Source organism: Rattus norvegicus, chromosome 10, assembly GCF_021556685.1.
Source record: "Rattus norvegicus strain SHRSP/BbbUtx chromosome 10, alternate assembly SHRSP_T2T, whole genome shotgun sequence".
NCBI classification, from domain to species: Eukaryota; Metazoa; Chordata; class Mammalia; order Rodentia; family Muridae; genus Rattus; species Rattus norvegicus.
In genome coordinates, this window is record NC_141543.1 from 97,588,303 (window position 1) to 97,613,252 (window position 24,950).

Genomic DNA, 24,950 nt, shown 5'->3' on the forward strand with positions numbered 1-24,950 from the left:
CTCCAAACAGAGCCCTAGGAATGTCCTAGATCACGTGGCTCTCAGTTGGCACAAGTAATCAACGCCCCTGCCACCCTCCTGTCAATACCCTCTTGCAGCTCCCACCCCAGCCTCGGGCCCTGCTCACGCCATTGTGATGACACTGAAGTCCAGCCAGTTCCAGGGGTCTCGGAGGAATGTGAAGTCATCAATGCAAAAGCCTCGGGCCAGCATCTTAATGAGGGACTCAAAGGTATAGATCCCCGTGAAGGTGTACCTGGAGAGAAGAGAGCCAGTCGGGCGGAGGATGTCACCTGGGTAGTGTGTGTGTACCTGGCAACTGTGGGCATTAAAGGAGGAGAGGTACCAAGGTAGCATACAGCTACCCAGGGCTGGGGACATCTATGAGGGTGAGAGCATGTCCACCCTCCTACCCCCTTGGCTTAAGGTGCTATGTCAATGACAATGGCAATGTGTCTTCCCTGAAAGATAGGAGCAGTGTCACCCTGTAAACTCAGAGTGCACAGACACCTGCAATAGGGAGGTCGGTGGGGGGAGAGGGCGCACACTTACTCCACGTGTTTGGACCAAGAAGGCGGATTGCTCATGGTCATGAACACACAGTTGGTCAGGATGGTGATCATGATAAACATGCTGAACAGCGTGGGGGGTGGGTCAAGGAAAGAGGCAGAGCCGCTGGGGAGAGGAGGGCATGGGAAGGCCTCCCGCCCGCCCCAACCCTCCCCCCCTCTCCCACTTAGGCAGGATATGCGTGAATGAGCACCTTGATAGCCACCCTCCTGACGATGCTGAAGGGGCTCAGCAGGTAGAGGGCAGGCGTGGCAGAGAATCGGAAGATGGCCTTTCCTTTGTTGAGCACAATGAAGGTCTGAGGCAGGGAGAGAAACTGTGAGACAGACGGACAGATGGACAGACAGACGGACAGATGGATAGACAGACTGACAGATGGACAAGTGGATGGACAGATGGACAGAGAGACAGATGAATGGACAGGTGGACATATAGACAGATGGATGGATGGATGGACAGACAGATGGACAGATGGACAGACAGGCAGGCAGATGGACAGATGGACAGACAGATGGATGGATGGATGGATGGATGGATGGATGGATGGATGGATAGATGTATGGACAGATGGACAGGTAGATAGACAGATGGACAGATGGACAGATGGATAGACAGGCACACAGATGGATAGACAGACAGATAGACAGATGGACAGATGGATGGACAGACAGTGGACGGACAGGCAGGTGGATGGACAGACAGGTGGATGGACAGATGGATGGTAGATAGACAGATGGACAGGCTGCACAGATCGGGGAGCCCTCCCACATCCAGACCTTCTTGTCACTGTAGTAAGGATCCAGGTCCTCCAGGGGGATGCCAATGACTTCGGGTGGGGGGTCCCCATAGATGAGTGGGAGGTTCTTGCCAGCTTCCAGGTCACTGCGTGGCTTCCGCTCAGGCTCCTCAATCTCCATCTGCTTGTTCCGCTGCAGCCGGGCCTCCTCCTCCACCGCCCGCTGCTCTATGGCTGCCAGGGACTCTGGGGTGAAGGGGCGCAGGCAGTGGGGACCCGGGGGGACCAGGTTGGGCAGAGATGAGCTGGCCATCCTTGCATTCTGGGCTCAGGGGCCAGAGGGTGGTAGGTAACAGAGCCGCTACAGCCCGCAGCCCTTGGGTTTTGGGTGGTCACCAATGCCCGGGGTCTACTGTGTACTCCTCACTCTCTGCCTGCCCAGGAGTTGGGTCAGGGAGGTGGGTGTCCTGGTCTTGTTGGGGCTGGGAGATGTGCCTGCAAGACCTGGGCGTGCTGATGCCCAGGACACTGGGCACGGTGCATTCCCCCACTCCAGGCCCCGCAGTGTTCTCTTCTCAGCAATAGATTGTGCCACCTTCGGGATCAACAGAAAGTGAACCAGATCTTCTCCAGCCCGAGGAGCTTGGGGCCAACGCCCCAGTGTCCCGAACTGTCTCCTGGGTTCAGACTCCAGGAACTGCGTGACTTCAGCCTGTAGGGACACAGAGAGAGAAACTGTACTGGCTGTCCACAAGACCTCCAGATGGACAAGATAGAGGGTCTGGTAGGATTACCCTAAAACACAACTAGAAAGTGAATTTCAGCTTGGAGGCCATGTGGATTGGCTGATGCTGGCTAGCAGGAGATGTGGGCGGAGACCATTGAGGGTTCTGCAAGACTCAGTGCAAAAGAGTGATGTCTGCCAGGGACAAGCTCAGAAGAATGCGGGCCCCATCTGCATTTGTCACCTCTGCCTGGAGAGAAGGGAAAAGAAGGGTGTGTGGGCATAGAGTTTATTTTCTGATCTTTAGGGTGCTTGGCAATAGGCTAGGGAAGGAACATAGAAGGAGGCCGGGCCTGCACAGGGTCTCTTCCTCCCATGAAAACTTCTTGCTGGAAGGAGATGTAAGGTACAGGCAGGGGGTGTCAGGAGACCTGGGACTGCTAACTTAGATGACCAGGAAAGGCGATGGGGGGAGGGGTGGTAAAAAGATGTGCGATTCCAGTAGAACAGGGTTAGAACCCCGGGGGACAGTTTTCGGTCGCTGGTCTCTTATGAACTGGTTTACAGGGGAAGAAGGCTCACCAGGAGCCTTGGAGTTTATAAGCAGCATGTGGACCAGCTTAATCCAGCTCCTTCACCTTTTCTGTCTCCTGTTCCCCACAGAAGGGCTATGCTGGGTTAGTCATTGAAAACAGGCTTTGAGGAATGATCCCTTCAGCAGACAGAACACTGGTGCAGTGACTCACGGCCACTGAGAGGCCAATATGGGACTGAGAGCATATTCAAAGGCCTCCTCTGGCCTCTGCAAGCCCATGACTCAGTGGATAAGTACATATAAGGACAACGTGAGCAGGGATTCTAATGTTCAAGTTTAAAAATGAAGTGGGGGAGGGGCTGGAGAGATGGTTCAGCAGTTAAGAGCACTGACTGCTCTTCCAGAGGTCCTGAGTTCAATTCCCAGCAACCACATGGTAGCTCATAGCCATCTGTAATCAGATCCGAGGCCCTATTCTGGTGTGTCTGAAGACAGCTACAGTGTTCTCATATAAATAAAATAAATAAATCTTAAAAAATGAAATAAAATAAAGGGGCAGTGGAGAAGCCTCATGCACACTTGTAACCAGTGTTAGGGCAGAAGCAGAGAAAGGTGATTTCAGGGTCTTGTTGGCCATTAGTTAGGCTCCAGATTCTAGGAAAGAGCTGTCTCAAAGAAGCAAGTTGGGTAGGGAAAAAGCCAAATGGCCAAGGCCTTCCTCTGGCCTCTACAAGTATATGCACACATGAATGTGCGCACACACACACACACACACACACACACACACACACACACACACACAGAGAGAGAGAGAGAGAGAGAGAGAGAGAGAGAGAGAGAGAGAGAGCGAGAGAGAGAGCACGCACACATATGAATGGATCCTAGAACCTCCACCCTAACACAGGGAATCCAGCAGACTCGGGTACAGTCATCTCACAGAAAACCCAGGCACAGAGGCTCTGGTTAGTACATACTTCTCAGGCTTGGTCAACAGATAGAGCAGATGACAGGGAAGGGCCAGAGCCATTGGGCAGAGCCAGCCACACCCCTTGCCCGCTACCCAGCTGCTTCTTACCAGGCTCCAGGGAGTCATGTTTCTGGGGGATGACTCGCTGGTGCCCAGCTGGTCAGTGACCCTGCTGTGTGCAAGCCTCATCCACACACTCAGGTCTAAGCTGAAGCCCCTCACAGAGACCCTCAGCCAACCATGTACCTTACCCTGACCCTACACACACACTCTCTCGCTCGCATCTTGTCATGTAGACAATGCTGGCCTGCCAGATGGCCTCGGGGGGACCCACCCAGCCTGAAGTCATCTTGGCAACGAAACCCTGACTCTGGTGCTGCTCCTTCACCACAATAGCCCAACATCACAGTCTGGGTCTAGTCCAGCCCTCGAGGAAACTGGCCTCACCTGAATTCACAGGAGCCCAGAGACAACCCTAGGGTTTCTACACAGCTGATACCCGGAGTGTCCTGCCCTGCTCCCAAGTCTTGAAAATGTTAGGACCCACCCCTGGCCCACTTCTGGTCTCTGTTATGGTAACACTTTCCCCCTCAAAATCACCTCCCAGCCCTCTTAGCCTTTTAGCCATCCTGAAGCCAAGTCATGTTTGACTGTTCTGCTGTGTGAGGGGAAATTATCTGTGTTCCCAGCACCCATACTGTGGCTCACGGCCGTCTGTAACGTCTGCTCCAGGAGATCCGATGTCCTCTTCTGATCCCCACAGAGACCTGGCACACATGGCAAACAGACATATGTGCAGGCAAAACACTCATACAATAAAATGAATAAAGTTACTTTGTTTGTTTTTGGAGACAGGGTTTCTCTGTGTAACCCTGGCTGTCCTGGAAATTGCTTAGTAGACCAGGCTGGCCCCAAACTCTGAGATCTGCTGACTTTGCCTTCTGAGTGCTGGGATTAAAGCGCCACCACCACTCAATTAGTTACAAAATATTTTTAAAATCCATGTGTCACCCCCTCTGGCCACTTTGTTTTTATTGCTGTTTTTTGTTTGAGACAGGGCCTATTCTTGACCTGCAGCTGCATGATTATATCATCTGTTAGCGGTTTGTGGAGACCTTCCCTTCCTCCGGGCTGGGATTACACATGTATTCTGCCACGCCCTGTTTTCTCTGTCTGGGTTTTTGTTTCTCAGGAAACCAACCAATCATCATCATCATCATCATCATCATCATCATCATCATCATCATCATCATCACCATCATCACCATCATCACCACCACCACCACCACCACCACCACCACCACCACCACCACCACTACCACTACCACAGGCTGGCCCTTGCACTTAACACCCAACCCCGGGCCCTGTGCTTCCCCGCAACCTCTCTCTGCAGTTCTTTTCAGTCTCCCGCTCACGGATGACTGTCTTCTACATTAACACAAGTGTCATCTGCCACTCATCGGCCCATACCTCACACCTCCCAGCATCCAGTTCCCCGTCTTCCTTTCTCTGTACACAGAAGAGCTTCTTGGAAAGACTCTACACCAGCTGTCTCTACTTCCTTACCTTTTGCTCCCTCCTCAACCCATTCCAACCTGGCTGCCATCACCCCTGCTCAACCGGAACTGCTTTCATTGAATCACTAATGCACCACTGCCAAGACCACAACACCCGTTCCTCCCCTCACCTCCCTTGACCTCTCAGGAGCGGTCAGCCCAGTAGGCCACAGACCCTTTCTGGAAAATTCTATTCCTTCAGCGTCCATGGGGTTACACCACGGTTTGTCTTCCTCTCTGGCTTCTCCTTAACAATTTCTGCCGGGTGGCCCTTTCTGTACACGGTCTCTCGAGTTGTGCAGGGCTCAGCCCTCCGGGAGTGACATCATTTCTAGGATGGTAGAAAATGCCGTGGGAGTAAAACGAACCCTCCCTTTGAACTCTGCATGGCCTCTGGAGAGCTTCATGAGGCTGAGGTCCCCCCAACTGGAACAGAGCTTTTGTGGGTTTTCCATGGTACCATACGCCCTTGAGCCAGGAAATACCATCACTTCCAGTGTCTCAGATCAATCACCAACATGTGTCCCTGAGTTCCCCTTTTCTGACCCAAACTCCAAAACCCTGCTAATCCATACTTCTATAATGCATGGAAACCCACCCCTCCCCAGCCCCTCACGCCCAAGCCCACGTCACAGACATTTCCGGGGGTAGCTGGTCTCCTTGCCTTCTGAATCAGTCCTACCAAGGCAGCCACTGATACTTCAAAAATAAAAATCGGCTTGTGTTTCCCTTAAAACTCTCCAAGAACACCCCAGTGTGCTCAGAATATAACTTAAGCCTCCTGTGGTGGTCACCCAGGTCCTGGAGCTCTGACTCTCACTACTTCTTTGTCTATTGCTGTCACCCTGGACACTCTGTTCCAGTCCCATTGGCTTCCTTGACCTTGTTCCTGCCTTTGGGATTTTACCCAGCTCCCCTGTCTCTGGAACCCCACAGCCCTCTCTCTCTCTTCCCATGGTCTCTGTCTTCTATTTTGAGAGAGTTCTTCCTCTTCTTCCTACCACACACCCCTGCATTTCCCCTGACATTATGTCTCATAAGCTGTAAATACTTGCCTCGTTTGTTTTGAGTATATTCTCCACGAGGTGGAAACGTCAACATAAGCGGTAACTGTGCCTGTCTACGTCACCATGGCTAGCTAGTCCCAGGACTGGGCATGTAGTAGGTATTTAGAGAGTGTTTGTTGCCAGGCATGGTGGCACATGCCTTTAATCCAGCACTTTGGAAGTGAGACAGATCTCTATGAGTTTGAGATCAGCGTAGTCTAAAGTTCCATGCCAGCTAGGACTACATAGTGAGACTCTGTCTTAAAACAAAAACACCAACAATTAATTAATTAAATTGTGACACTTGGATACAGACCTTCTAGGAAAATCATGGACTTTTCTATGCTTCATCTACCAACCTATCTATCCATCTGTCCATCCATCTGTCCATCCATCCATCCATTTGACCATCTGTCCATCCATCCATCTGACCATCTGTCCATCCATCCATCTGACCATCTGTCCATCCATCCATCCATCCAACCATCTGTCCATCCATCTCCATCCATCCATCTGTCCATCCATTCATCTATCCATCCATCCATCCATCATCCCTCTATCAATTCTGTTCACATCTCAAAAGCAGAGATGGCCATGAGTAGAGCTTATTGATCCACAGTTAGGTGTTTGCACATAGCTGACAGTCTGGGGAAAGTGGACACAGGGCTTCGACAAGATGATACAGAGCCTGTCTTCGGGAGGGGCGTGGATGGTGCTGGAGGAGCTCAGGTGTGAGAGGTTAGTTCCAAGTAGGAGGAAGATGACCTTTTTCAGCTCGATCCCAATGGGTGAAGAAGAAGAATATCCCAGGGAGAAGGGACAGCCAGGGTAAGGGCAGGACACTGGAAACTCATATGGATCACAGAAGCCATTTAGGGGATGAGGTGGGGAGAGGTGGGATGGTGGAGGGTTCAGGGTTGCTGCCAGGCGTGAGGAAACTAGACTTCCTCTTGTAGCCTTGGAGAATCCACCCAGGGGTGGGAAGTCAAGTGGAGTCTCTGCTCCTTCTGTTTGCCCTTCCCATACATCTAGAACAGATGGGGACAGTCTTGTTGTCTTTGGTGGCACCAGTAACAGGACAGAAGGACCGCTGTGGTGTATGGATGTTCCTGGTAGGGACAAAGCATCAAGACTCCGTGACACCAAGTAGGCTTGTTGGGGGATAGAGTGAAGTGTGAGCATGGTAAGATGACAGGTCCTTCCACCTAACTGTGTCCCAGTCTGGACCCTGAGATATGGCATTTGAGGGTTAGGGTTAGGGTCCTCAGGGCAACCTCTTCCTGGGGCACATGAGAATGTTGGTGTTTTTAAGAACCAAGAGAGCAGCGTTCTCAATAGGGAACTGACACTTGGCAACTTCCCAGCCCACAAGTTCATTCATTCATTCATTCATTCATTCATTCAAAGAACCTTCTGAGTTTGTGGTGCATGCCCAGCCCTGGTCTTGGCCTGGGACAGAGCGAAGAGGAGGTAAAGTCCCTGCCCTCATGGAGCTTGCATTCCAGAGGGAAGAGACAGGCAGTAAATAGGGAGCGATCAGATAATTTTAGCGAATGATAAATGGGAGGCCAAGCCAAGGCTAAAGCCATCTCCCAGGAGCCAAGACTGGAGTCCATTTAGAAAGTGCAAAGTCTCATGCACACCGCCTTCAAAACGGAAGTTTGGGCGGAAGTGGTGGGTAAATCAGGCCTTCCTGGGGGCCTGGAGATTGTGAGCCAACCAGGATGGAGGTTGGGGGGAAGAAAGGTCAGGAATGGTAAGCCAGGCTGAGGCCAGCTGTCCGAAGGCAGGGAGCCGAGGGTGAGGACGATGGGGGTGAGGCAGCTCCTCCTGGAGCAGGTCCAGCCCAGCATTGTCTCTGCCTGTGGGGCAGCCAGATTGGAGCACCAGATTCCAGATATAGTTTGACCACAGAGGCTTTTTCCTCTCTGGCCTGGGCACTCAGTGCATCCATTCATCCCAGATAGAGTCTGCCATCGCTTTGGGTGTCTCTAAGACCTGTGGTCTGATTCCCCATCCTGTAAATTACCCCGATTCTTTTCTTTCCAATCTTCATACGCCTCAGCAAAAATAGCAGCTGATTAATATCCAACAGTATGTCAAGGGATTGTGTACCATGGCCATGTGGGATTATTTCAAACGTGCAAGGGAAACTCAAGAAACTAAATAATGTAACTTCTTACTAATAGACTAAAGAGGGGAAAAAAATCACACTGTCATATCAATGGGTGAGATCAAAGATTAAAAACAAAACAAAAAAATCCCATAGTCCTTATTCATAATAAGACCATGGCAAATTAGAGAGGTAAGGAATTCCCTCAAGTTGATGAAGACAATTTATCAAGAGCCCTGCCGATGGTGGTGGTGGCCCATACTTTTAATCCCGTCAGTCGGGAGGTAAGGGCAGGCGGATCTCTGAGCTTGAGGCCAACCTGGTCTACAGAGTGAGTTCAAGGACAGCCAGGGCTACGCAGAGAAACCGTGTCTCGAAAGCCCTACAGTTACTCCAGTGGGCATTTACTTTAACAGTGAGAAACTAGAAAGTTCTCTACCAAAAGTCACGACCAAAGCAAAGGCAGCTGGCTCCACATGGCTTTTCAACACCAGATTGAAAGTTTTACCTTTGCAATAAGACAAGAAACGGAAATAAAGTATAATAATTGGGAAGGATCAAATAAAACCATCCTTGTTGACAGGTGACATGACTGTCTACGTCCAAAGTCAGAACTGACCAAAAGACTCTAAGAACTGGAAACAAACACAGAAAAGCTGCTGGGGGCTGGAGAGATGGCTCAGCGGTTAAGAACACTGACTGCTCTTCCAGAGGTCCTGAGTTCAAATCCCAGCAACCACATGGTGGCTCTCAACCATCTGCAATGGGATGTTCTCTTCTGAAGTGTCTGAAGACACCCACAGTGTACTCACATATAAATAAATAAATCTTTAAAAAAAAAAAAGAAAAGAAAAGCTGCTGGGTACAAGGCTAACACATGTCGTTGCCTGGGCTACAAAGACAGACCTTGGTCACCCACCCCTTCTAAGCCCCAGATACCCCGTCTTTCTGCTGGATGTGGATCTCCTCTGAGATCAAGTCTATCTACCACGAATGAGCATCTGCCATCCTAAATGTCCCAACTATAAGCCAAACAAAGCTCAGGATAGTCTCCTAACCTCACTCAGATGCTTTCATATGCTTCCAGAACCTTCCTTCTTGGAAAACCAATTTTTCTGGCGGGGAGTGGGGGGTTGTCTTCAGATATCCAGAAATTCATTCATTGGCACCAGCCCGCAATCTCTCATGTGATGTCAGTTACGCCCCTGCTACTCTGTGATACGAAGCTATGGTAAGAAACTGTCTTGGAAGGTTGACCATAGGTGAGCATGGCCTGGGTGCGCACCCTTCCCCATCCCCTTTAGAGCACACCTTTATGAGTACAAAGACGGCACACTGCTAGCTGTCCTTGTTCAGGGTCCAGAAGCCACTCTCCTTGCCAACTAGTCTCTCACAAGACTGCTCGTCACCCACCATTGTCCACCTCTTTGGTTGGTTTAAGAAAGAAATTAGAGGGCCAGCTAAATGGCTCAGTGGGTAGAAGCACAAGCTACCTAAGCCTGATGATCTGAGTTCGATCCCATGAAAATGATGTAAGGAAAGAACTGACCCCCCCCCCACACGCATGACATGACTACACACATACCCAGCCTCTACACATCACACATTCCTAATAGCAATAACACATGTAATAGCGTGGCATGGGTGGCACACACCTTCAATCCCAGCACTTGGGAAGCAGAGGCAAATGGATCTCTGTGAGTTCGAAGCCAGCCTGGTCTGCATAGGCAGCTCCAGATCAGCCAGGACTACATAGTGAGACCTGGACTCGAGAAATAGCATAAAGTGAACAAAATTGTCCAAAGCAACCTGAGTACCGTAGTTCATGTCGGTAATCTCAGTCACTGGAAGGCTGAGGCTGAAGGATTGCCATGACTCTGAGGCCACCCTGGGCTAGTAGTGAATTCTACTACAGAGTAAATCTCTTCTTAGTGTTTGGTTTCAGGGGTGGAGGGTGGGGGGCTGAGGTGGATATTTTTATATATCGAAGCAGATCTGGCCTTCAAGTCCTCCCAGCATCCCTCAGTCCCTACCAGGTATACCCTTCCCCCTCCCCCCTACTCCCTAATCCTGAACTTTCCAGCCCAGGAGCTAGGTCATCCTTCCCCCAGACGCCCTTCCCTACACAATCCAGACATCTTGGTGTCTCTCCCCCCACCTTCCTCCTCCTCTTCTTCTCTCTGCCCATGTTTCCTTTCTCTCTTTCTCCCTCCCCCCAACAACCCCCCGTGGCAACTTCCCTGGTCTCTTTCCTTGGGTCCAGTGAACTCTCCTGCCTAAAGCAGCTTCACGATAAACCTTCATGATAAACCAATCTGGCTTGAATTGGCTCATTTCACAGGCAGAAAAGTAACCTATCACTCAGCATGAACAAGGCACAGACAGACAGACAGACAGACAGACAGACAGACACAGACAAAAAGAAGTTACTGAGAGCCATATGTCCCAGTGGAGGTGGGGGGGTTCTACTTTAAGGGCCACCTACAGTGCGAGCTCCAATACAAAACTTCCTGAGTGACTCCAAACATAACAAACTTCGACTCTGGTCCAAGTGAGCGCCAGGCTCCCAGGTGGACTATTCCCCCAAATCCTTGGGTTCCCGCTGTGCCCAGCTCCAAGCGTGAGAAATGGGTGCTTCCCTGGCTGGAGTCCCAAGTCACAACTTTTCTTCCAGTTGAGGTGGGGATGGGAGGAAGCAGGGTAGCTGTGTTACTGTTCTGACATCTCTTAGCCTGGAGAGGAGGGAGAACAAAGCCTCCTTGGCCTTAGCAGCCCAGAGTAGAAGAGGTCATCCTAGGTGGCCCTTCCCTCCCGGCCTAACACTGTCTGTAGAGAAAACTCTGTTCCCATGGGGCCTAGAGCTGGAAGCCTAGGGTGGAACTCCCTGGGCATTGAGTGGCTCCCAGAATTCAGGAAACCAATGGGGTTACATAGGAGGCTCTTGAAGGGGTGCAAGGTTTAGAATAAACCTTCTTTATTCAGAGTCCCAATTCACTCAGCCTGGTCATCAACTAACCAAAGGCCACAGGTGACAGTGATGGGTACATTTATTTTGCACTGACTGTATACCAAGGTGGCTCTGTGCACATCCAAAGCCTCTTCTTCCACAGCGAGTCCTGCAGCCTGAGAGCCCTAAAGACCCTCAGAGACTGCTGGATGCTTCTTCCCTGTCCCGAGCCTCATCTCAGCTACAGCCTTGTTCCTCCCCTGAGTGTCCCCTGTTGGCTCAAAGCAATGGCATGAAAACCTATGAGTAGGCTGGGCCCGGCCTTTGCCTCAGACAGCACCTTCCCAAACTCCTCACAGCTTATGTATCCCTAGGAACACAGCCCCAGGGAAGATTTTCCCTTCCAGGCCTAAACCTTTTAAACAAACAAACAATTTATCTCAAGATGCAGAATTCCAGGTGTCTTCCAAAACAGCTTCACAGAACAGGATGGGTTCTTCTGGCCCTAAATCTTGGGGCATTCACCTGTACATCTGACTCATGAAGCCGGTGAAGAGGCAAAGAAACGATCCAAACAAACAAACAAACAAACAAACAAACAAACCAAAAACACAGGTCTCACATAATTCAACAACCCAGACTAGGCTAGAAGTCCCTATCTAGTTAAGAATGACGACTTTTAACTTCTGATCTTCTTGCCCCCATTTCCCAATGCTGGGATTATAAGCCTGTGTTTCTGTACCTAGTTCAGTGTCTCTGGGAATTGAACTTACAGCTTTATGCATGCTAGGCTATGCCCCCAGCCCTGAGCTCTATCCCCTTCCCTCCTTCCTTCTCCCTCCTTCCTCCTCCCCCCTCCTTCCCACCCTCTTTCCCCTCCACCACTTTACCTCTCCCATTTCTTTCATTTTCCTTATTGTTGATGCAGGGTCTTATGTATCCTAGTCTGGCCTTGAACTTGCTACGTAGCCAAGGATGACCCTGAGCTTCTGATCCTTCTGCCTCTCTACCTCAGAGGGACTAGGATTGCTGATGGGTACTATGCCTGCTTTCGGTGCTGCAGGGAAAGAACCCACGACAGGCAAGTACACAGCACTAACCAAGGCACACCCTAGACCCCCAGATTCTTTGTTGAAAAGTCAGTACTACATACCAGGCCCTGTTTTATTATCCCAAGTAAGGATTTGAGCACAGCTTTCTTTCACATCAACCCCATGTACCCACTACTACAAACATGGCCTCCATCTAGCCCCTTATGGCACTGGCCTGGGCATAGTTGGCCCACAGCACAGATGGCCCCCTGCACTGAGCTGGCTTTTGCTTCAAAGGCTAGAGGCCTTGCTTGAAGCCCCTTGAAAGGTACGGCTGCTGAAGATGTCTAGAAGGACTATGCTCTATGTCTTGGCGCTCTGTGTCGTGGGCTGAAGGACTGGGAACACAATAGTCAGCAGCCTGGCAAAGAACTTCCCGGATACTTGTTTGTTTGTTTAAGTCAGGATCCCTATAGGTGGTTTGGGCTGACCTTGAACTCACTATAGGATTGTACCAGGATGCCTAACTAAAGTTTATTTTTATAACCATCACATGTATCTAACCCCCACTATGGCCTATTTGTATGAACCATTCTCTCTCTCTCTCTCTCTCTCTCTCTCTCTCTCTCTCTCTCTATCTCTATCTCTATCTCTATCTCTCTCTCTCCTCTGTGACTCATTTCCCAGCTGCTCAAAGGGTGTGGAGACTGATTTGTTCTGTCCAAGCCTGGGGCACACTGCCTTCTGTTAGCTTAAATCTCCCTAAGGAACAGTGCCTAGCGCACAATGCTGGTCCCTCTCCTTTGCACACATTACAGTCATGTGTGAGCCACTCACCTTCTCTAAACATGTCTGTGTGGATGGTGCTGTCCCCCTGCCATGGGTCCTCCTTCTGGATAATTCTTTTTTTTTTTTTTTTTTTTTTTGGTTCTTTTTTTCGGAGCTGGGGACCGAACCCAGGGCCTTGCGCTTCCTAGGTAAGCGCTCTACCACTGAGCTAAATCCCCAGCCCCCCTTCTTTTTATATATACTTCACCCTGCTCCTTCTCTATAAATACTTCACCTTGCTCCTTCTCTATATATACTTCACCCTGCTCCTTCTCTATATATACTCCACCCTGCTCTTTCTTTCTATATATACTTCACCCAGTTCCTTCTCTATATATATACTCCACCCTGCTCCTTCTTTCTATATATACTTCACCCAGTTCCTTCTCTCTATATACTCTACCCTGCTCCTTCTCTATATATACTCTACCCTGCTCCTTCTCTATAAATACTTCATCCTGCTCCTTCTCTATATATACTCTACCCTGCTCCTTCTCTATATATACTTCACCCTGCTCCTTCTCTATATATACTTCACCCTGCTCCTTCTCTCTCTCTCTCTCTCTCTCTCTATATATATATATATATATATATATATATATATATATATATACACTCCACTCAGCTCCTTCTGTCCTCCTAGAACCCAGAGAATTCCAGGACCCACCTAGCTCTATATCTTCTTCCAGCAGTCCCCATCACATGGACAAGCTAATAAGCCTCCTTGCAGAGGCCCTGGGAGCAGAGACTGTGGCCACCAGTCATCCTACACCTGAGATGAAGGAAGGCTGACAGGTGTCCTGCTCTGACAGCTGCCTCCTGTCCTCAGGAAGCCTGCGCTACCTCATGCTCCTGCTCTTGGGGACTTTACCTAGAAGTTGTTATCAGGAAAGGTCTTCTCCCCTTTTCTCCTGGAGCCTCTGTTTCAAAATTGAACTGACTGACGCCTGCCAACCTCAACAAAGACACAAGCGAACAGAGAACTACAGCAGACTTCATAGCCAATGCTCTTTTTCTAAGCTCTCACAGCAGCCCAGCTGGAGGGCTCCACATGTAAGAGAGGCCCTTACTTCCAGGGTATCAGAAATGAATAAAAAAAAAAAAACCTCGACTTCCCCTGCCGTGTGTGTGTGTGTGTGTGTGTGTGTGTGTGTGTGTGTGTGTGCAGGTTAAGACTAAGGTCACTATTTGCTCTTCTGTGTTTTGGTCTGGAGCACACTAATTCATCTGGATTCGCTGACCAGCAAGCCCCAGGTACCTTCTTGTCTCTTCCTCCCAGAGCTGAAATTACAGGCTCACCTGGTTTTTTTATATGGGCGCTGGGGATTCGAACTCAGGTCCCCACGCTTGCATAACAAAACGGTACTTTATGGACTGAGCCATCTCCTCAGGCCCCAAACCTCGGTTTCAAAGGGTTTCCAGAGCTCGTAGCATTTCCCTTCTCTGACAGCTGTGGTGGGGTTGGTTGCTTCTGTTTTCATAGGCACGGTGAATTTAGTGAGCCCTCTATAGAGCCACCACTGCGTGTGAGACTCTGCTCTGGACACGCCGGTGCTGAAGAGCTCCTCACTGATACTCACAGGCTGTAACCCACTGGCACCTACCAGGGTGGAGTCCGGTGACCACTGAGTTTTACCTTTCCCTCTTATGCCAGGACTCTAGGCAGAGGATCCTGAGACAGGGACACGGCCTCAGCTGTCCCCCACCTTGCCCACTCTTGCCCTTAGGACTCCCGGAGCCCTCACTCCTCTGCCTCCCTCCCCACCCTCAACATAGGGTGTTGACTGAGAACGTCGGCGAATAAAAATAGCCCTCGCTGATGCTGCAGAATGGGATGCTGGTAAAGGTGAAAGAAACCTGGGCTCCCCCAGAGCCTTCCAATGCCATTATGGGACTGGGGACCCCTGAAAGAGTCATCAGACCGGCCCAGAGCCCCAGAACCTGCTGCCATCACACAATCTCCACGGTCCCTAGGAAAGCTCTGTCCTGACTCAGTCCAACCCAAATTCCTCCCCAGAGAGCATGGGCCTTGGCCTCTCACTCACGGTGTGCCTCAAGCACATGCTAGGACCCTTTAGAGTATGAGGATCTGCTTGACGGTGTTGAAGAAGCTGACCGTAGGACCCATGGAGTGTGAAGCTGTCACCCACACATCTGCCTTGGTCCCCCTCGTGGTTCCTCCCTGTTCTCCAGGCCTCATGGCCAGTCTTCACCCGACAGCCACTTCCCTCTTCTGGGAACTATGGCTCCTTCTCTCTTCTCCACTCTCCCTCTTCCCTGAGCCTTCTCTGAACACTGCTGCCCTCAGATGTGTTACCCACTCTGCTTCCTTGTCTACCCCGTTTCCTCGCTGTTATGATGACTGGAATTGACGCTCCCCCAAAGCAGAGCCCTTGTCAGGAAATTGGTGCATACAGAAACCTCTGGAGAGAAGTTATTGAATCAGGCCTCCCCTCTGCCCATGCTTGAGCAGGGAAAATGAGCCCCAGTTCCAAGTCCTCACCCACACATATTTCCAAACCAGAAATGATAGGCAAGACAAGGCTGGGCCCACAAAGGTTCCTCACCCTCCTTCTCCTCACTCCCTAAATACCTACATATAATCCTTTGCGGGATGCCTGGCTTGAGGGATGGAGGTAGGCTTCTGAGGTCCCCAGACGTAGGGCCTGTGGTCTCTGTCCTCTGTTACCTGGGCACTTGTGTGGGGACACAAGCCTGGCTTACCTTTGTCTGGATGCCTTGCCTGATATAGCAGGTGCCTAGGTCCTGGGATATTTAGCTTCTACCTCGTTCTACATAATTAACATGGCTGCAAAAGGTAGTGTAGTGGCCACTGCTGTCGCTGTCCCTGTCCCTGTCCCTGTCCCCGAAGGTATAGGCAGAGGACTCGGAGGTGACTCCAGTAATAGAAACACTCCTAGGTACCCCAATTTCCAACCCCGCTGTACACAACGGCCGCTCAGCCTCTGCCACTGTTAGGATCTTCCTGTCACCTCCCCAGAGTTCAACCCCTTCCCCCTCCTCAAACTCCCCGACCTGTTCATGGGCAGGCAGGACCTCGGCAAAGACTCCCCATCCCAGACTCTGCTGAGTGACTTGTTCATGTGCAAACTTCCGGAGGGAAGGTGAGGAGGGGGCAGGCGGAGGGTCCCCTCCTGGGTGGGAGGGCGGCCTCTTGACAGTAGAGCCTCTGAACCCTTGGATGTAGCTTAGCCTAGTCCTGAAGATCTCATTCTCTACCAATATGAGGTCATATGTGACCCAGGCTGGCCTTGAATTCGTGGCAATCCTCCTGCCTCTGAGTGCTAGGATGACAGGTGTACGTCACTACGCCCAGCTAAGACTATCATAGGCTTGATGCTATGTGATTTTTTTTTCTTTCTTTTTTTTTCCCCCAGAGCTGGGGACCGAACCCAGGGCCTTGCACTTTCTAGGCAAGCGCTCTACCACTGAGCTAAATCCCCAACCCCTATCATAGTCTTTTTTTTTAAGATTTATTTATTTATTATATATAAGTACACTGTAGCTGTCTTCAGACACATGAGAAGAGAGCATCAGATCCCCTTACAGATGGTTGTGAGCCACCACGTAGTTGCTGGGATTTGAACTCAGGACCTCTGGAAGAGCAGTCAGTGCTCTTAACCACTGAGCCATCTCTCCAGCCCCCCATCATAGTCTTAATAACTATGATATGCGCCCTAATAACGGTCACCAAGTTGACCCTTCTGGTAAACAACCCAACTAGCGCTGGCCCCTCCCCCCAGTGTCTGCCAACCCCGGTACACCTGGTTACCAGCCATGCCTGCCTACCCTCTGTCCTGAGAACTCTATTCTTAGTAAAAGGGGCTGGAGGGGTTGAGGTCTGCTGGACAGTGGTCCCCTGACCTACATTAGGAGCCCCTGTATCCTCCTGAGTCTACTCAGGGCTCTTTGGGTCTCCAGAGTTCCGCCAGTGGTGCAATCCCATCTCTCCTCTCAAGGTGCACTCTCCAGCTCCGCAGACCCACATCCCTCTTAGCTTATGCTTCCCTGGGTCCCTCTCTGCTGTGTGGGACTACACCTCTGCCCGCCCCCGCCCCCACTTCCTCCAGATTCGCTGGGAAAAGAGAGACCCGTGGCTGGCAGGGAGGGCTGCAGGAGGGCGGGACAGTGGGCAGAACTTAGTGGCAGCCGGGATGTGTCCTTCGCTGGCATCTCACAGATTCCTCTTTCAGTAGAGCAAAGGAGCCGCGGCCGCCACCGCCACCCTACCCCCACCCAGCCTCTTGTCGCTCTCCACCGCCCTGCTTCTTAGCAAACAGGCCAAGCCGAGTCACTGTTTTGGTTCCCCCCGCTCATGTCCCTTCCTGAAGAAATTACAGCCTGGACTCTGTCCTTTGGGTCACTCTACGCCCGTCTGGAGCTAACCTTTAGTCACATTTGTAACCGGAATGAGGACTCGTGCTCAGGGAAAGGACGGCTAGGCAGGGACAGAGAGAAAAGACAAGACAGAGAAGCAAGCTTGGGGACAGAGAGGGTCAGGGTACACGGAGGTTTTGACAGGGCAGAGTGGGGCCCGGGCGCAGACAGCAGAGCCGGGCGCGAACAGGTCAGCCGTGCAGAAGCAAAGTGGTGACTTCTTTAGACTCATGCTGGGGTTGAGGCCAGGGTCACTTGTCTCTTGGGGTGACCCACCCCTGGGGGTACCAGGCTGGGCTGGCACAGAAAGGCACAGTACTCACTGTTGGCCAGAAGCAGAGAAGAGCGGTGGCGGACGAGCCCCGGGTGCCGTGCCCACCTCAGGCTGGGGCTGGAGCTCTGGGGGACTTGGCTGGGGGGCCGGGCCGGCAAGGACAGCTGCTGCCGCTGATGTCACAGGGTCATGAGTGAAACCTGAGGACTGGGCCAATCTTCAGGTGGGTGCCTCAGCCACACTTCCCTCTTGGCATGTTCCAGGCTTACCCTGCGACTGCCTGGGTTCTGGGACCACACTGACCCAGGAGTCCAGACCAAGACACACCCATCCACACATGGACACACACACACACACACACACACACACACACACACACACACACACACACACACTTCCCCCATCCAGGACCTCTCCTGATCTTAGCGAACAGATACAGGCTCATTTTTGTACCCAATCTCCCTTATACTTCTACAAGTGTTCACAGGGAACAAGCTAGTCTATACACTCACATTCACACACTCACTGTGGTGCACACTCACATGTGAACTCACTACACACAAATGCTGCATGCCCATGCTGTCAGCAACACATACAAAGCAACACACACACACACACACACACACACACACACACACTCAGGCTCACACCACAGACTTGTGCCATCCTTCAAGTTACACACTCCCAAAACACTACCTTCCCAGTCACTCCCATGCCAGATAACGCATGATTTGGACACTGGCTTTTATGAAGGGTATGTCTGTGTGTAAGTCCATGAATTCTTGTATTTTCATATTTTCACTAGTGTGACTTGTTTGCCAACATACCCACTTCTGATCACACGAACAGGGCCTGCTAGCTCAACCAATAGATTTTTTTTTTTAATCAAGTGTTTGCCGGTCTATACACCCCCAATCACACCCCCACACCCACACACAGACACACATACATTCACACCCAACTGTTTAACAGGACCACACAGAGGTCCCAAGAGACATTTGTCTGCCTCCTCCCCCAACCCCCAGCTGGCAAGACATCTGTCCCTTCCAGCCCAGGGAGGGGTTGTGGTTGGGAAAAATGAGATTGGCTTAGCGCCCCTGTTCACTCTGCAGCCGTAGTGCCCCCTAGTGGAGTAGTTATGAAGTGCTCTGTCTCAGCCTGAAGGTACTGTGACTTCTGTCTCCTCCTGCTCCAGATCTTCCAAAGTACCCTGCCTTGGTCATATTGTGTGCATTCCTTCTGGGTGCAGTGTGCTTTGGTAGGCTCAGGGAGGCCTGGCTGGCAGCCACCCTTGTCTTCTGGAGGAACCTGTGCTCTGTTCTAGCACCTCCGTGGACAGAGCTTCCGAGGTCACAGAGCTTCTCCTGGGGGACCCAGCTTGCAACTTGTGGTTACAGAATTTCTTGCTAGGCCTAGGCCCTCCCCACCTCTCAGCTCCCTCTGCGTGACCAACGCATTGTATGACACCTGAGTATCTGTGACGTGGAGAACCGCTGACACTCTGAGCATTTTCTAAACCCAGGTGTTCACATTGGTCCCTTCTACACATGGCCTGGCTTGGGGTCCTTTCTGAGGAGCAATTAGCTCTGTTGCTAATGTGTGTGTAGGGGTTGCTTCTAGAATGTAGCAGGAAGCACGGTTTCTTTTCAGACCCTTCACAGATGGCTTCCCCAAGGCCACTCAGGGCCCTTTCCGTCACTCCCAACCTTGCTGTAGTTTCAGGTCACCGTTCCCTTGATAGGGCACTGCCCCTTGACTGTGGATACTGGACTCGTGATGTGGTGGTTTGAGTGAGAACAACCCCTGCAGGCTCATACAGTTGAATGCTTCGTCACCAGGGAGTGGCGCTGTTTGAAAGGATTAGAAGGATTAGGAGGAAGTGATGTACCTTCCTCCAACAAGTGTTGGCTTTGAGGTTTCAAAAAAAAAAAAAAACCAAAAACCACATATGAGGAGGCGAGGCTGTGATCTTCAGTTGTATGAGCTGTGCACTGTACAGCTCTGGGCAGCGGTCACAGTTGAAGTAGATTGGCTGGTAGATGTAGCGTGGCTATGTTGTTGCAGGTGGCAGTCATATGGTGCACTGGCTGGTTTGGTGTGTCAACTTGACCCAAGCTGGAGTTATCACAGAGAAAGGAGCCTCGGTTGAGGAAATGCCTCCATGAGACCCAGCTGTAAGGCATTTTCTCAATTAGCGATCAAGGGTAGGAGGGCCCATGGTGGGTGGTGCAATCCCTAGGCTGGTAGTCTTGGGTTCTATAAGAGAGCAAGCTGAGCAAGCCAGGGGAAGCAAGCCAGTAAGTAACATCCCTCCATGACCTCTGCATCAGCTCCTGCTTCCTGACCTGCGTGAGTTCCAGTCCTGACTTCCTTTGGTGATGAACAGTAATGCGGAAGGGTAAGCTGAATAAACCCTTCCCTCCCCAACTTGCTTCTTGGTCCTGATGTTTGTGCAGGAATAGAAACCCTCTCTAAGGCATATGTGTATGAGATGGAGGGAGCTAAGTTTTCTATTTTGTATCAAGTATTATTTGGGTTAGTCATATTAGGAGACAGATGCTCAAGATGGAACCCACGGTTCCTTCTCTTAGTGAATTCTCCTTCCTTTTTGGGCAACCGATCCTCTATCAAGCACCCCACCCCACCCCACCCCCGCAACTCCATACATGATTCTGTAGGGCTGCTTACAGTATGACAGCCACCCCATTCTGCCACAGGGATGACGATATCACTCTGGTTGGCCAATTCTGGGTGCTGGTGCTCCCTTCTCTGAGACTATGCGTATCCAGAGGAGCTTCTAAGTCTGTCAGAAGTAACAGGGGTAAACAGAAGATGCCTGAGGAGGAAGCTTGTCTGTAGAAAGAGGAAAAAGGACCCTACATAGAGGAGAGACGTAGAAGAGGGAAACAGGAAGGCAGGCGTGAGGGGCCACCTATGGACAGCATTGGTTAGGCTTCTTCATATACTTCAGTCTGTCGGGGTGGGGAGGGTGCATCGGAACAGAAGAGCTCACCTCACAGTGATCAGGATACAGAGAAAAGGAAGCATACAGGAAGTGGCCAGGCCATGCTAGAACCCCAAGGGCACACCCCCAATAACGTACCTTCTCCAATCACATCCACCCTCCTGGTTTTTTCCACCTCCATCAAATACCATCTGTATTTGTGGATCTGTCAAGGGGCGAATTCATCTGCGAGCTCAGATTCCTCATGATCTAATCCTCCCTGGAAACACCGCCCACCAGCACACCAGGGCTGTGGCGGAATGGTCTCCTAAGTATTTTGTATTCCAATCGAGTGGATAGTCTAAGCCACCAGGGATTTCTGAACCAACAGGACTGTCAAACCATCCTAACTTACTCTCCTAGCCTGAGCACATGGCTCCCTCCCTGGATCATTTTGGTCAGGGTAACATCCTGAGACTTTTATTAGATACTCATTCATGGTAGACAGTGCCTCAGTTCCAGGGGTCCTGGTGGGGAGGAAAGATATGAAGCTCCATTTTGAAGTTCTGATGGGTAGGACTCTGGAAATAAGTCTCTACCCCAGAGCATCCAGCCAGCACTATTCACATACCCACAAGTCCCCAGAGTACCACCAGCTAATGTTGAACAAAACCACATTCCCACAGCACTCAGGGACACCTGCAATTGTAGAAGTCGCCCAGTGAGAGCAGGTAGGCAGAAACGAACTTCCTTCGCTGGTGTGTTTCCTAGACTCCTTCTTGCCCGTACATCGTCAGCCACAGAATTCTGCAGACCAATACTTGATTTCTGTCAACCCTCAGATCATAGTTCCTTGCTTCTTTAGAAATTGGGACCTCAAGCTGGACAGTAGTCCCACAAGCCTTTTATGTCAGAACTTGGGAGGCAGAGGCAGGCGGATTTCTGAGTTTGAGGCCAGCCTGGTCTACTGAGTGAGTTCCAGAACAACGCAGAGAAATTTTGTCTCAAATAAAGGGGGAGGGAGGAACTGGAGAGATGGTTCAGATGTTAAGAGCACTGTTAACTCTTCCAGGGGTCCTGAGTTCAATTCCTAAAAACCACAGGGTGGTAGCACATTAACCAGCTATAGTGGGATCTGGTGCCCTCTTCTGGCCTGCAGGCATACATGCAGGCAGAACACTGCATATATGATAAATAAATCTTAAAAAAAAAAAAAGACAAAAATCAAGGTGGGGAGTAGGGTGCGGAGAAAGAGAGAGAGAGAAAAGTTGAGTCCTCCAAAAGGTCCATTGCTGTCTGATGTCCAGATGTTCCCTTCCTTGTTTTAGCTCAGTTGCGGCTAAAGTAGACATCAAGAGTCCTGGAATTCTCCCAAACGTCTTTTCTGGCCCGTTTTCCAGCCGACACAGGAGGGAGCCGTTTGTCCTTCAGCTGCATAAGTTTTAGTGACATCATAATGTTCCTTTGGGTGGAGTACTGTCCTTTGCTTAACCATTTACTGATTTTGGACAGGGAGTAATGTTCAGTCTTCAGTCCTCTCCACAGAACACTGTGGGTACTGGAGAGCTGACTCGGTGGGTGGGTTGTGCAAACATGGGGACCCAAGTTCCGATCTCCAGCACCCAGTGAAAGCCTAGGAGGGAGGAGAGCTCAATGGTGGATCCCAGGGACTTCAATGGCCAACCAGTCCAGATGAAACAACAAAGACTAGTTTAGTGAGAGACCCTGTCTAAAGAAATAAGGTGGGGCTGGAGGGACGGCTCCAGAGCACTTGGTCTAGCCCGGTGGAGATGGCAAACACCTTTAGTCCCAGCACTTAGGAGACAGAAGCAGATGAATCTCCAAGTTGGAGGCCATTCTGTTTTACAGACTGAGTTCCGGGGCAACCAGGGCTACAGAGAAACCCTGTCTCAAAACACAAACAAAACCACCACCACCAACAACAACAGACAAACAAAAAAGGTTTTGTTCTTGCAAAGGACCCAGGTTCGGTTCTGAGCACCCACATGGTGACTCAGAACCATCACAAACTGCAGTTTCAGGGGATGTGATGTCTCAGGCACACAGTGCACATATGGCCACGTATGCACGCAAGCAAAACACTCATACACACAAAATAAAAGAAATATTTCAAATTATTTTTAAAAATAAAGCAAAGTATTTGTAGAAAGACATGTTAATATCAAACTCTGGCCTCCACACGCACACACACACACACACACACACAGCCCTCCCTTCACACACATGTACACACACACAAACAAGCAAACCATCAAACCCAAAGACATAAGGAAGAGTCCCTACCAAGGGACAAAATAAAAAGGGGGCGGGGTGAGGGTCCAACCTCTGAAAGAACCTAAGTCTGGACCAGGAAGTAGCTGGCCCGTACCTCTTCAGTTCTCCCTGGGCTGACAGAACGCTCAGGCAGCCATTTGGGGGATTTTCAGCCTCTATACGGATATGGTTTGGTTTCCTTCGACAAAGAACTTGGATAGGGCATAGTCCCCCCAGGACCCCGTCAGCCCTGTGTTCTACATACGGGTTACACAGAGGATCGGCACACAGTTCTTTGTGTGAGGCTTTGGAGCAATCGCCTATCTCTCTCCAGCCTGCCCACGCTCCTTCCCGAAGGATGAGGGTGGTGCCCTCCTCGCCCAGCCTCAGTCTCCAACTTTGCCTGTGTCGAATCCAGTTTACACCTGACAGTATTTTGTTTCTCAGAACCAGATTTGCTGTAGCAGAAGGGAAGCGGAAGCGGCATCTTTTCGGGGCTTCTCTGTAGGAAGCAGATGTGGAACTGGGGTGGGGGTGGTGTGGGGAATGATGGTGGTGTTTAAGTGGGGAATCCTCCCAAAGCCGACCTGGGAGGCAAGCCACTGTGACCAAGTGGAGAAAGGACAGGGATAGGAGAAAAGCCAGTACGTTGCACTTCCCTGCGTGGGAGGGTAAGGGTTTGTCCATAATGTGAGATTCACCTTGGCCAACCCCTAAGGAATACTCCCCTCCCTTACTGCTGGAGATGCCCAATCCTGCTGGCCCGTCTTGCCCGTGGTTGGTAAATGTGGAGAGTCAGTTAAGTGGGTGGACCAGTCACAGAAGGCCTGGGGGCGGGGCTGGAGGAGGGAGGTGGGTGGTGGGTATCCAGAGACTGCCATAGATTCTCTGTGACTGACACTGTCTTTCTCTCCTACACACACACTCATGCCCGCACGATCCACACATATTACAAGCACGTGCTGAAGATTTGCGCACCTGTGTGGCAGCAGGGATTGAACCCGGGCCCTCGCCGAGCCAATGGACACACTTTCTAGTCCTGGACATGTTCTTTTTAAAAAAAAAAAAAAAAAAAAAAAAAAGATCTTATCATTCAGGTTAATCTCTAGAAAGAACCGACCAGAGTTTAAACCCCGTCTCAAAACGGCAAAAACAAAAAACAAAAAAACAAAACAAAACAAAAAAACCCCACAAAGAGGCTGGAGAGATCACTCAGTGGGTTTGGTTCCAAGCACCCACCTTGTGGTTCACAACCATCTGTAACTGTAGTTCCAGGGATCCAACACTCTCTTCTGTCCTTCAGGGGCACACATGTTGTACACAGACACACGCCCAGGCAAAACACTGATGCACATAAAATAAAACTAAAATCCCACTGAGGTACTTTTCACTCAACTCTCTTTGACATCGTCCCACATCGCTGTAGACGCGCTGCAGCCGGACAGCTCTGTACTGAGCGGCTGCACCCGCCAAAGCCTTGGTATTTAGGATCGTGGCTGTTGACTCCATTGACAGAGTGCTTGCATTCTCTGCCCAGCACCACACACACAAGGGGTGACCTGGAAAGTCAGCGCTTGCGAGATACAGACAGGGGGATCAGGAGTTCAAGAGTGTCCTCGGGTACATATGGAACTCGAGGGCAGACTAGGCTGAGACCCCATCTCAAAAAAATGTGTGTGCTTATGTATGTGTGCATGTGTGTATATGTGTTTGTGTATGTGTGTGTGTAAGTGAATGGGTGTGTGTATGTATGTTATGTGTGTGTATGTGTATGTATGTGTGTATGTATGCATTAGTATATGTGTGTTGTTTACATGTATGTATGTGTATATGTGTGCGCATGTGTATATATGTGTGTACATGTGTGTGCATGTGTATATATGTGTATCTGTGTATGTGTGTACATGTATGTATGTATATATGTGTGTGCGCATGTGTATATATGTGTGTACATGTGTGTGTGCATGTGTATATATGTGTGAATCTGTGTATGTGTGTGCATGCGTG

The 24,950-nt window shown here is 50.5% G+C and overlaps 1 protein-coding gene across 2 annotated transcripts in view; it reads right to left on the reverse strand.

Annotated features, from left to right (window-relative positions):
• The window catches only part of Scn4a (sodium voltage-gated channel alpha subunit 4), a 51,023-nt gene extending 33,171 nt beyond the window's left edge, over positions 1–17,852 (reverse strand). The window contains exons 1-5 of one of the 2 annotated variants that reach the window (XM_087570018.1): positions 17,775–17,852; positions 1,347–2,018; positions 750–868; positions 553–642; positions 128–256 (exon numbers count right to left, since the gene is read on the reverse strand). In XM_087570018.1, coding sequence (XP_087426144.1) covers positions 128–256; positions 553–642; positions 750–868; positions 1,347–1,619 — 611 coding nt within the window. In that variant the 5' untranslated portion in view covers positions 1,620–2,018; positions 17,775–17,852. 2 annotated transcript variants of the gene reach the window in all.
• Positions 17,853–24,950: the final 7,098 nt, after the last annotated feature.